We start from the raw sequence: 11,826 nt of genomic DNA on the forward strand, positions 1-11,826 counted from the left end.
CGGAGCACGCTATGTACTCTGTACATATCTCTAAAGAAGGCTTCACAGTGATTCAACACAGTATAGTCCACTTTGGGCCAGGCCCGCTCTCAAGTGTACTAAATTGCCCTAAGGTCTCCTTATCTCACGGAGTGGACTCCTGCACAACGGTTGCATTCCACTTCGGACTAGATTTTTCCCCTTTGGAACTCCTATCTCGCACCCCTGTTCTCTTTTCTGTTAGTTGATCATATTGACTATTGCTTTTCTCTGTAGACTGCTCGCAGTCTTTCCTTTGGGCCTTCGATCATATCTGAAGCCATCTTCGCTTTGATAACCACTAGCCTAGCTAACCAATGGCTTATCTGCATGGCTATTGCTTAGGCGAAGATAACCACCGTGTGGCAAGATTCGCGGCAAGGACAGCTCAAAAGTAGCGGCGTGTGCAAGCCCATAAGCTGAAGCATAATCACCTTGAGAGCCTTGCCATACTTTGTGTTACCTCCCAAGGTCAATATCTAATATCTCTTTTCTTTACATTCCTCCAAGGTTCTTCTATCGGAGTCAACTTCTAAGTCTTTCAAGACGTCCACGATGGACACCCCTTCTAACGAAAACTCGAAAACCATGGACGTATCGGCCAAAGACGAAAAGTCCACTCCCCCGGACATGGAGGCGCCTATCCAACTGGCCGATAAAAGTACCGGAGAATTCGAAGAAGTCAAGGCGTTAAGACAAGGCCTTCATCAGCGACACATTCAGATGATCGCCTTGGCTGGCACGATTGGAACGGGTCTCTTCCTCGGTTCAGGTCGAGCAATTGCTCGCTCTGGTCCGTTGGGAGCGTTCCTAGGATACCTCGTCATGGGCAGCGTTGCTGGTATCGTCACCCTAGCTGTGGGTGAAATGGGTACACTTGTTCCTCTAAATGGTGGAATCGTCCGTTATTCCGAGTTCTTTGTCGATCCGGCGTTAGCTTTTGCTAATGGCTACAATCTGGTTTATTCTTACCTTGTGTCTATTCCCGCCGAGATTGTGGCCGCATCTGTGTTGGTGCAGTTTTGGTCGGATCTAAGTAGTGCAATTTGGATCACCATCTTTGGTCTGCTCATGTTGTGCACTGCTTTGGTTTTTGTACGTGTCTATGGAGAGCTCGAGTTCTTCTTCTCCATGCTAAAGATCTTGCTGATCCTTGGTATCAACATCATGGTAAGTGCTAGTCAAATCTATAGAAACTTGGTTACTCCAAGGTCTGCTGACAAATCTGTATCAGGCTCTTGTTATTACCTGTGGTGGTGGTCCTAATCATGAATCCATCGGATTCCGTTATTGGCACAATCCTGGTCCTTTGGTCCAGTACCTCGGGATTGATGGCTCTCTTGGGCGATTCTTGGGCGTTTGGACATCATTTAACAATGCTATTTACTCCTTTTCAGGGATTGAAACAATTACAGTTGCAGCTGGAGAGACTAGGTCTCCGAGACGGGCTATTCCCCAGGCGACGAAGCGTATCTTTATTCGTATTTTTCTATTCTACAGTATGCTGCCTTCCAAAAAGAGATGCAAAAGAAAATAAACCCTATCTTGTCTGCGAATCTGACATCTTTCATCTAGTCATCTCAATCTTCATGGTTGGCCTTGTCGTGCCGTCTAATGACCCCGGACTCGATCATTCCAGTGGTACAGCATCCACATCACCATTCGTTATTGCAGCCACTCGAGCAGGGATTAAGGTAGTCCCGTCAATCATCAATGCTGTCGTTATCACCTCGGCCTGGTCCTCAGGAAACTCCAACTTACTCGGAGGTTCAAGGGTACTAGTTGGCCTGGCAATGAACGGTCGAGCTCCAAAGTTCTTCACGCGGCTCAACAAATTCTCAGTCCCCTGGATCGCGATTTCCCTCTACGGCTTGTTCATGTGTCTGGGATACATGTCACTGTCCTCAACCGCAAGCACAGTGTTTGACTGGTTGCAAGACCTTGTCTCCATTACCACCCTGACAAACTGGTTGACTATTCTGGTCACGTACCTTCGTTTCTACTACGGTTGCAAGAAACAGGGAATCTCCCGAAAGTCTCTACCGTGGGCGGCTCCGATGCAGCCGTATATCAGTTGGGCTGCGCTGGTTCTGCTCACCATCCTCCTTATCACAGGCGGCTACTCGACCTTTATTAAGGGGCACTGGGACAATGAGACGTTCGTCTCCTCTTATATCAATATCCCTCTTTTTCTGATCCTTTATTTTGGATACAAGTACATTTGCAAGACAAAGATTGTAGCTTTGGAAGATATCCCTATTCAGCCCTTCATTGACGTTGCCAATCGGAATATTGAGCCACCGCCGAAGCCTAAGAAAGGACTTAACAAACTCAACATCTTGTGGGAATAGCAGTAGGCAAGGCTTCGCTGCTGGTTTATTGAGTCTGGTTACTTCTCCCTTGTACCGGCTTTTTCTTTCTTTCTTTTTTTCTTACCTTCTTTTTTTCTTCTTTTTTGCCCTGCAGGTTCTAAGATGTTTTTCTGATAGGAAATCGGCATATGAAACTTGCACGATTAGTATAGGATAGGAATTCTAGTTACTTTGTCGACTAGTTCTTTAGTTTGATGTATAAGTCATTTTTAGAGCATACAGTTCGCTTTCTAGATTACATTCCTCAGAAGGTAGATGCCAGAAGTCCTTCAGAAATGACTACAGTACGCGGGCAACTAGCGTGAAAATACAAGCATACCACGAGACTGACATCTCAAATCACTCTCTCATTTGAGATTGTAACATGATTGATAATAACCCAGAAGTATAAGCTAGAAAAGACTTGAACATCCTCGTTATCTATTTATTGCCTAATTAGGCAATAATTTTCTGACGGAGTTGAGTGGGGACTCCGACTTTGCGGAGTCCTTATGGAGTTGAGAAGACAGATAAGGCATTAGCTTTAGAGCCGTACATCTGTCACCGGATTGACTTGCCGGTCAATGAAACCTATCGAGCAGAACTGAGTCTATTGACTGGAATAGTATTCTCGGAATTTGGGTATCTTCAGGTTGGGGTCTAGTCTTCAAAAACTAAAGGCTAGCAATACACGCGCATATAAGGTCGATTAGCGTTTCCAACAATTGATCTGTAAGAAAAGGTATTCTCACTTTTCACAAACTTTTTTCGTCTATCGTTCAATATAGCTTGTGCTGCAACATGGCCTCCCCGAAGAAACATATCGTCTTCGACGTCGTGGGCACCTGCGTGTCATTTGATGCCTTTTTCGATAGTATTGAACAAGCCATTGGACCGAGACTTCTGGCACATAATGTGACGTCTAAATTCTTCGGATTTGCGTGGATGCAAACTGCCGAACTAGAACATACGATGCTCCGCATGTCCCAGCGAGAGAAGCCGTATGCGGAAATGTTCAAGGCACTCTTCTACCGCGTTCTATATATGGCTGGCATCGACAACCCGAGATCGTTCGCAACCGATGAAGAAAGAGATATGTGTCACGCTGGTTATTCCAGATTAGAACTGCGCCCGGACTGCAAAGAGATGATTGAGAAGCTAAGAGACAATGGCTTCACTGTCTGGTGCTTGACTACGGGTGATGCACAAAGGGTCGGTGGCTACTTCAAACGTGCGGGCTTTGACATGCCCGCCGAAAATCTTGTCTCATGTCACGATTTCCTCAAGCATGGAGCCCCGGATTCGTATCCTCTAGAATTTTTTAAGCCATCCATGAGCTCTTATAAGCACATGCTAGAGAAATTTGCTCCCACGGATCAAAAATGGTTCGCTGCAGCGCATATGTGGGATGTCAGCGCTGCTGTCAAGGCCGGGTAAGCTGCATTCTTGTGACAGAGGATATATATGGAAGTTAACTTTACATGTCCCGTACAGCTTCCGAGGCGCCTACTGTTCGATCTATGAGAAAGAGTCCTGCATTGAGGTATACGATACCAAGATGGATGCTATGGCTGATAGTCTGTCCAAAATGGCGGACAAGATCATTGCTGTATCTTCTCATACTTGAGTCGTGACTGGAATAGGGGAGAATCAGACAGGATTATAATTTATAAGACCATCGCACAGCAATGACAACCAATTATCTAAGTAGTAGAATCCAAGAAGATCTCCGTTACACTTCCAAATGTTCAAAAGCTGCTAGCTGCTATAGGGATATTCTGCTACACTTGGATATGCAACCACCTAAGCATCAACTTCTAGCATACCGCCATAGATCCATATACTTTGTTGAATCCTTCTTCCTGAGCCTGAGGAAACTCAAAGAATTACTGTACTTTTTAATATTGCTCGGCCCGGCGTTGTAAACTAACCTCATATTCCAGGTGGTCGGGCTAGAGCCCTCACCGAGTTCGACAAGCGGCACTTGAAGCTATTCACAAGTTCCGAAGTCCACGGTTGCTATAGCCACGGATACTCTGCCCCAAGTTAAGCCGAACATGAGAATTCTCCTTTTTCATAAAAACTTGTATCGGTTTGTACGTGGAGAACGTTGGGCACCCTTTTCGACTAGTATGTTGGAAATTTATGCAATCCAATCCCAGCATGGACGTCAAGCATGATTAATAATGGAAGTAGTAGCTTGTACTAGTTACCTAGGTACAAGTTGATTCAGCTAGATAAGTATATGATTTTCTCGTTTCAAATACAATCATCCTTCTCTCCGAGTATACAGTCTGCCCTACCTGCAAAGCATTGACAACCTTATTCTCCTAGAAGCTGTTCTTTCGGATCTTTGGTTTGGGCTATTTACTTTATCCTCTTGGATACGTTGACTTGCCTACTTGTACCAGTGATTGTGTGCTATCCTAGTTCAAATATCCTGGATCTGTCAACACATCATGTTTGAAAAACCTCTTGTGCTTGTAACAGGTGGGACAGGTTTTCTGGCAACATGTGTGATTGCTTTTCTCTTCTGGCGGGGATATCGCGTACGTACTACTGTGCGTTCGCTCCAACACGGCGAAGAGATCAAGAAACGCCTGCACGAAGCAGAAATTAGCAAGGAGCAGATATCTTCGCTAGAAGTAGTTGAGGCAAATCTTCTGAGCGACGACGGCTGGATTGATGCCATGAAAGATGTGCAATACGTCCAACATGTCGCATCACCTTTTCCAGGTGGTCTTCCGAAGCACGAGGATGAATTGATTAGACCTGTTCGTGAAGGTACATTTCGAGTCCTTCGTCATGCTGATGATGCAGGATCAGTCATTCGTGTTGTATTAACAAGTAGTGCCGCAGCAAATGGGCTCAGCCGGTCATCCACATAGCACTACGGAATTGCAAAGCTTTACTGAACAGGATTGGGGCAATCCTGATTCTAGCGATATTGTGGTATACCCTAAATCAAAAATATTAGCCAAGCAAGCAGCATGAGTGTTTATAGAGGACACCAACCCTGAATTAACCACAATGAACCCGGTTCTGTTACTAGGTCCAACCCTGAATGCACATACAGGTACGAGTTTACGAGCTGTGGAGAGTTGTTAGACGGCAATATCTTGGGCCTCCCTCGTATTGGTTTCAGTGTTGTCGCCGTACGTGACTGCTAATATGCATGCTATGGCTATGGCACATTCAATCGCAAACAAACAACGATTCCTATGCGTTAGCGAAGTCGCGTCTCAATGCTAGATATCGCCAAAATATTGAAGAAGAACCTAGGATCCGAGGCCTACAAAGTCCCAACACTTGCGTTACCAAACGTCCTTATTCGAATTGGTGTAATTTTCCTTCCGATTTCTCATCTTATTGTCCCGAATTAGGGGATTCTGACAGCCTTCAGCAACACCAAAGCCAAAGAAGTCTTGAATGGGTGAGCCTATATACCACCGAACAAACGATTGCGGCGTCAGCGGAGAGTCTTCTCAGGTACAAAGCTGTCAGAATATGAAGAGGTCAAGGCTGCAAGCGCATATTCTTCCCAAACTTTAACTTTCCGTGTTAAGGTCAATGGATGATTTGAATCAGATGAAAGAAAGATTGCGACGTCGCATATCTCATCGCACTGGAGATTATGGGACTGAGCAGTTGCCCCTTTTTCCTTCTACCCTATACTGTATTACAGACTGTGTTCTTCAATCAAGTAATTCAAGTCTCTTTTTTTTTTTTTTGTTTTTTTTTTTTCGCGTACTTCGACGACTAGACTGTGAAGGGATTCTGAGGGAAAGAAAAGAAATAGATTCTTTGTGAATTCAACGTATCAAGCAATTTCAATTCCAATCTTGCCTTGATAGTTCCCTATGAGCATATATCTATAGGCCTCCTTAGCCTGTTCTAATGGAAACACACGATCCACCACAGGTCGTAATTGATCCAAATTCGCCTCAATTGCCCTGCACATCTCTTCCATCTGCGTGCGACTCCCAACCCACAGTCCCCTTGCCGTGAAGAGTCTCATCCATGTATCCAGCAGGGACGGCATTCCATCCCCTTCACCTCCAACAAAGCCAACCACGCTGATTAAGCCATCCAGTTTAACACTCTCAACACTCTGTCGCATGGTACTGGGTCCAGCAACCTCCACCACCATGTCCACTCCATCCCCGCCGGTCAACTCTCGCGCCTTGGTGCCCCAATCCACCACTTCCCGGTAATTGATGATGTGATCTGCCCCAAGCCTTTTCAGTAACTTCGCTTTCTCCGGGGAACTAGTGGTGGCAATAACTCTAGCACCGACTGCCTTTGCAAACTGTACGGCAAAGATACTCACACCACCTGTTCCCTGCGTCAGAACCCACTGTCCGGCCGTCAGTAACTTCCCAGGTAGTCCGAACAGGGCATTCCATGCAGTGAGTCCCGCGCAGCTCAAGGTTGCCGCCTCTACAAAGCTTAGTCCTTCGGGCATCCGCACGAGCCCTTGTTCATCAAAGGCACCGATCGAGCGTAGGGTTCCGTCGACTGAAGCACCAATCCCATACTTCATGGTTTCACGGGTAATGGAGCCCGCTATATGTTGCTGAATGAGCATTGTGATTACTTTATCGCCGGGTTGGAAGCGGGTGACGTGCTTCCCGGTTGCCAGGACGGTGCCGGCTCCGTCAGAACCCGGTATGACATTCGGTTTGACGGACCAGGGGTATTTACCTTGGGCGATGGTAATATCGCGAAACTGATGGTGTTCGTTAGTCATCGGTTGGATCAGACATTGCTGTGATACGCACGTTTAAAGACGCTCCTTGGACTAGGAGACAGATTAGTGTCATCCCCAGAGTTGAGGCTCTGTATACGATGATGCTTACTTTTAACGAGCACTTGATTATCTCCCAGTGTGGACACGAGCTCCTCTTCACTGAATTTTAGGGAATCTAAACCAACCTGGCCAATGACTGTCCATTGTTTCACAGTTTGGGAGATTGCCTGAGACATGCTTATATGTGTTTGCTGCACTGAGGGTTGATAAAGGGGGCCTTCGTGGTACACTCTTTTGATCTTGATCTATACTATCCAGGAAAGGGCAAGAAGGAAAAGAAGCAAATAGGATACTGTAGATGTTTCCAATATTAATAAATATGTTCACAGAAATCTGAACCTGAGCCAAGTTATGTAATTTGTAAATAGTCTCCGAAGGCTGGGAGTTATTTCTCCACGGTGGAACAATGATCCCAGTCTTTATGGAGAGGATAGAGAAATCGGATAGACTCTAAAGGCTTGATTTATAAGCACCTGCAACGATCAAATGTTATAAAGTGGAAGGTACAACTTCAAAATCCCTCTTCCATAGCCTACAAATTTGTCTTTCCTCACGAAATTCCTTTAGGTACTTTATGCGAACGGATTTTAAAGCGAAGATGCTAGTGATCAGTGGGCGATCTGTTGGAGTCTACGCCAGTCGAATAATCTTACTGGGTGAAAATGAGTACATCTTCTTGGCCCAACAGAGATTGCACCACGATCGCTGAACTGGACTGAGTATAGAGTCGTGGCATGTTGAGCCGATTTAGCGTTGCCCATATGCCGTTCGTTTACCTAGGTAATACTAAAAAATCACCTTACCAATACATATTGCATATAGAACGCCTGATAATTGCCATGGTTGTCTCCTTTCTCTACCTGTATTCAAATTGTGCCTCTTGAGCTATACGGTTCCTCTTCTCTTTGACTGACAGCAAGCGATCAAAAACCTTTTCTAGCCTGACTATAGCCCCCTTGGCAATTTGATAGTGGACGACTATCCTTCCACTCATCAATTTAACTCCTTCCTCCTTGCCCACACGGATGAGCTCGTCCGCTGTGATACCGCTATACGACAAATCTAACCAGACCATGTTTGTTTCAACTGGTCGACTGACCGTGCCGCCGCGACTGAGCCACATATCCTCAATGGTCTTGGCCTTCTTGTGCGTTTCTCGCAACCGGCCGCCTTCGCCATTGGGGCCCTTGCCGAAATTCTCTTCCACCGCAACGCGGGCAGCCGCGCAAATGATCCCGGCTTGTCGGATGCCTCCGCCGATGCTCTTCCTCACCCATCTACAGTGATCGAGTATCTCTTTCGGACCAACGATAATGCTCCCTATGGGAGCGGCCAGGCCCTTGGAGAAGCATATTTGCGCGGTATCGAAGCATTCTAAAAAGTCGGTCAAGGAACCAGCTCCAGCGGCTACTACCTCCCAAAGTCTTGCACCGTCTAGGTGCATCTTGATACCGTTGGAGCGAGCAAACGCGGATATCCGGCAGATCTCCTCCAGCGGAGTTATGACACCACCCAGGGTATTCTCCAGCGAGATGACGCGGGTCGGAGAGACATGTATATTGTTACTGATGACTGCAGTTTGCTTGATATCCTCTAAGGTCAGGTACTGTCCTTTGGCCGGAATACACGGTTGCATGTGCGCCTGAGATAAAGATGAGCAGCCACCAGCCTCCGAAGTGAGGATGTGAGATCGATGATGGCAGAGAATTGCGTGAGGTGGTTGCGTCAAAAGCGAGCGGAGAGCGATCTGATTTCCCATCGTTCCCGACATGACCAGGAGGCTGTCCTCCTTGCCTGTTAACTCAGCCATGAACTTCTCAAATTCCGTCGTTGTTGGATCTTCTTGGTAGCAATCATCCATCAACGTTGTTTGCGCGATCGCTTGCAGCATGGAAAAAGTTGGTGTCGTGATGGTGTCTGTCCGGAAGTCATAAGCTGCAGGCCCAGGACCAGACCAGACGCTCGACACTCTAATCTGCTCAGCCATTTGATCATTTTCATCTTTGATGAGGGACATGTCCACGCTACCCATGATGAAAGAATAATCAGTTGTATCGTAGTTGGTTTCAAACTTTCTGGGTCAAGCTGGTTATCAGAAAAGGGGAGCAGAGAACGGAAACGGAGCGAAACACAGATATGTTCCAAGACCCTGAAGAGCCATTCCTGAGCCATTCGGAATTGGATAGATAATTAATCTTCATCTCTTTGTTCTGTATCTCCCCTACTCCGCTCTAGTTATCAATCCGGGATGAGTTCTCGGAGTTGATGTTCCATAATGAGCATAGTTACATAGTACGCCGTCGGACTTGCCGGTCACTACCGGTTCAAACCCGGTCTGGTTATTGTATGGAACATCAGTTAACATGATATGAACTCAACTTTATTTTGCCTGGCTGTATATCGTTGACACACGGACGGAAAAGAAACTTCTCATTTAAAATATCGTGATACCTAGTTAATTTGAAGCTTGATTACCAATGCCACACAAAAAGGAATTTATATTTTAAAAGCAGTTCCTGCGATTAGGACATGAAGTACGTGTATGACCAATTACATGACAATCACAACATGTTGGATGCCGTCTGCGAAGTCTCTCACTTTCCTGTACAGAAGGCTACCATTCGTGCCATTGTCTGTGGGATAAAGAGGCTCTGAAGCCAGTCAAGTCCTATCTCATCTGTAGTCTGCCTATTAGGACTGCAATTGATACGCTAATCTGGTTTTCTGGCATTCTCATCGAACTAACTCTTCTGCTTGTGTTGTGCTTCAAGATGATATAAGGAGGTAAGACTTCACCAGTTGTTCGGACTGCTGTTTCAATGCCAGTGACCTATTCTCGCTGGCTAGGTTGAATAAGTTTAGGATCCCCGGTGGTTTGAGCGCCAGTAATAACTTCAGCTGTTGCTATAGTCTACCACTGCACAGCCTATTTCATCGAAATTATAGATATCATCTTGGACAATTCCGTATTCAGCAATTGTAACCCGAACTCGTTCTAACCACTCGCTCAGTATCGTGGGATCTTCGCATAAAGCTCGTTGATGATGATATTTTCGAGTATATCGAGTTTTAACCTCAGGATGTCGATTAATGAATGTGTGAACCCAGTTTACAGCAACTCGTTACTTTCTCGGATTCGAATTTCGATTTACAAGCAGAAGATTAGCGAAATCAGTGACCATTGCAGGCCGAGGGGGATATCCGCGCTTGTCTAAAGAAAGTATCCGTTTTATAAGTGTCTTTTGTTCATTGTCGGTCAGTCTCTTCTTCATAGCATTAGCAACAGCTTGTGGTTTAACACCATGAAGTCTTCCATGCAATGTATATTTTGGTACCCCAAAAACATTTGCAGCTGGTCCTTTTATTTTTCTGTTTTTGAGGTCAGATATTCCTTGTTCAATCATTCACTCTTGAAAAACGTGCTTCCGGGCATTTTTATGGTGATTTGAGGCCATTGTTGTGTGTTCAAATTTGCAATCGCTATGTAGTAGGCGAGAATTTTGGGCGGTGTCTGGATGACCCGTGGAGTACCGTAACGTAATCGGCAAGCGAGTTGGCCACTTCTTCTCAAAAACGCGCTCTATATTGATTCTACATAATTCAACACGTCAATATGTCACCAATTCGCAATAGAAATTCAAAAAATTCAGCTGAACAAGAGGGACAAATCTTGTAGCTATTTCCGATTTTAAAAATGGAAAAATACGTTGTGTATGACAAGCAGCAGAGATCTATAATATCTCGCGGTCAACTCTTCAAAACAGACTAAATGGCATCGCATATCGAGCTGAAACACGCGCCAACGGTCATAAGTTGACTCAATTTGAGGAGGAATCGTTTGTCAAATGGATACTCGATCTAGATAAACGTGGATTACCTCCTCGACACTCTTGTATGAGAGATGGCTGATTATCTTCTTTCACAACGCGCGAGCCAACAGGTTGGAGAGAAATGGGTATATAATCTCATTCAACGTCGCCCAGAGATCGAATCAAAATTTTCACGGAAATATAACTACGAGCGTGCTAAATGCGAAGATCCGAAGATAATCCAAGAATATTTTGATCGCGTACGAAAGGTATATTAGAATGTGGAATCTTGCCGGAGGATATCTACAATTTTGATGAGACTGGCTTTGCTATGGGATTCTGTGTGACTGCAAAGGTTATCACTGGAAGTGATCGATATGCTCGGCCGAAGCTATTACAGCCTGGTAATCGAGGATGGGTAACTGCAATTGAAGCAGTTGGTTCGATTGAATGGGCCTTGCCTTCGTACGCCATTTTCAAGGCAAAGAAATACACTCGATTAGGCTGGTTGAGGATCTCAATGTTAGCGATAATGGATGGACAACAGATAAGATTGGATTAGAATGGCTTAAAACTCATTTTATTCCTCTTACCGATGGCCGTACATTGGGGAAATATCGGATGTTGATTCTTGATGGTCATGGAAGCCATTTAACTCCTGAATTTGATCGGATATGCACTGAGAATAATATTATTCCAGTCTGTATGCCTCCTCATTCCTCACATCGTTTACAGCCTCTTGATGTTGGCTGTTTTGCTGTTTTAAAGCGACATTATGGACAGCTTGTTGCGCAGCGGATGAGGCTTGGATTCAATCATATCGATAAAATCGACTTTC

The 11,826-nt window shown here is 45.3% G+C and overlaps 6 protein-coding genes across 6 annotated transcripts, besides 5 other annotated features; 4 read left to right on the top strand and 2 right to left on the bottom strand.

Moving 5' to 3' along the window:
• Positions 1-573: 573 nt before the first annotated feature.
• Positions 574-2,369, top strand: TSTA_073800 (amino acid permease, putative; the record flags this gene model as incomplete). The annotated part of the gene is made up of 3 exons (XM_002341340.1): positions 574-1,188; positions 1,253-1,517; positions 1,594-2,369. 3 exons carry the CDS (start codon positions 574-576, stop codon positions 2,367-2,369), a joined length of 1,656 nt encoding a protein of 551 aa, XP_002341381.1.
• A 61-nt stretch (positions 2,370-2,430) lies between these two features.
• Positions 2,431-2,473: a microsatellite.
• A 697-nt stretch (positions 2,474-3,170) lies between these two features.
• On the top strand, positions 3,171-4,068 carry TSTA_073810 (2-haloalkanoic acid dehalogenase, putative; the record flags this gene model as incomplete). The annotated part of the gene is made up of 2 exons (XM_002341341.1): positions 3,171-3,802; positions 3,864-4,068. The coding sequence occupies 2 exons, from the start codon at positions 3,171-3,173 to the stop codon at positions 3,994-3,996; spliced, it is 765 nt and encodes a 254-aa protein (XP_002341382.1). The 3' UTR covers positions 3,997-4,068.
• Positions 4,069-4,828: 760 nt separating this feature from the next.
• TSTA_073820 (NAD dependent epimerase/dehydratase, putative) lies at positions 4,829-5,752 on the top strand (the record flags this gene model as incomplete). The annotated part of the gene is made up of 3 exons (XM_002341342.1): positions 4,829-5,244; positions 5,446-5,524; positions 5,600-5,752. The coding sequence occupies 3 exons, from the start codon at positions 4,829-4,831 to the stop codon at positions 5,750-5,752; spliced, it is 648 nt and encodes a 215-aa protein (XP_002341383.1).
• A 334-nt stretch (positions 5,753-6,086) lies between these two features.
• Positions 6,087-6,113: a microsatellite.
• A 76-nt stretch (positions 6,114-6,189) lies between these two features.
• TSTA_073830 (alcohol dehydrogenase, putative) lies at positions 6,190-7,355 on the bottom strand (the record flags this gene model as incomplete). The annotated part of the gene is made up of 3 exons (XM_002341343.1): positions 6,190-7,098; positions 7,151-7,170; positions 7,229-7,355. The coding sequence occupies 3 exons, from the start codon at positions 7,353-7,355 to the stop codon at positions 6,190-6,192; spliced, it is 1,056 nt and encodes a 351-aa protein (XP_002341384.1).
• A 680-nt stretch (positions 7,356-8,035) lies between these two features.
• TSTA_073840 (L-allo-threonine aldolase, putative) lies at positions 8,036-9,340 on the bottom strand (the record flags this gene model as incomplete). Its single annotated transcript, XM_002341344.1, has 2 exons — positions 8,036-9,254; positions 9,300-9,340. 2 exons carry the CDS (start codon positions 9,338-9,340, stop codon positions 8,036-8,038), a joined length of 1,260 nt encoding a protein of 419 aa, XP_002341385.1.
• Positions 9,341-9,797: 457 nt separating this feature from the next.
• Positions 9,798-10,598: a mobile genetic element.
• A 256-nt stretch (positions 10,599-10,854) lies between these two features.
• Positions 10,855-11,556: a mobile genetic element.
• Positions 11,081-11,550, top strand: TSTA_073850 (uncharacterized protein; the record flags this gene model as incomplete). The annotated part of the gene is made up of 2 exons (XM_002341345.1): positions 11,081-11,248; positions 11,308-11,550. The coding sequence occupies 2 exons, from the start codon at positions 11,081-11,083 to the stop codon at positions 11,548-11,550; spliced, it is 411 nt and encodes a 136-aa protein (XP_002341386.1).
• Positions 11,463-11,825: a mobile genetic element.
• Position 11,826: the final 1 nt, after the last annotated feature.

This window comes from Talaromyces stipitatus, genomic scaffold (assembly GCF_000003125.1).
Source record: "Talaromyces stipitatus ATCC 10500 scf_1105507295523 genomic scaffold, whole genome shotgun sequence".
Lineage (NCBI taxonomy): Eukaryota > Fungi > Ascomycota > Eurotiomycetes > Eurotiales > Trichocomaceae > Talaromyces > Talaromyces stipitatus.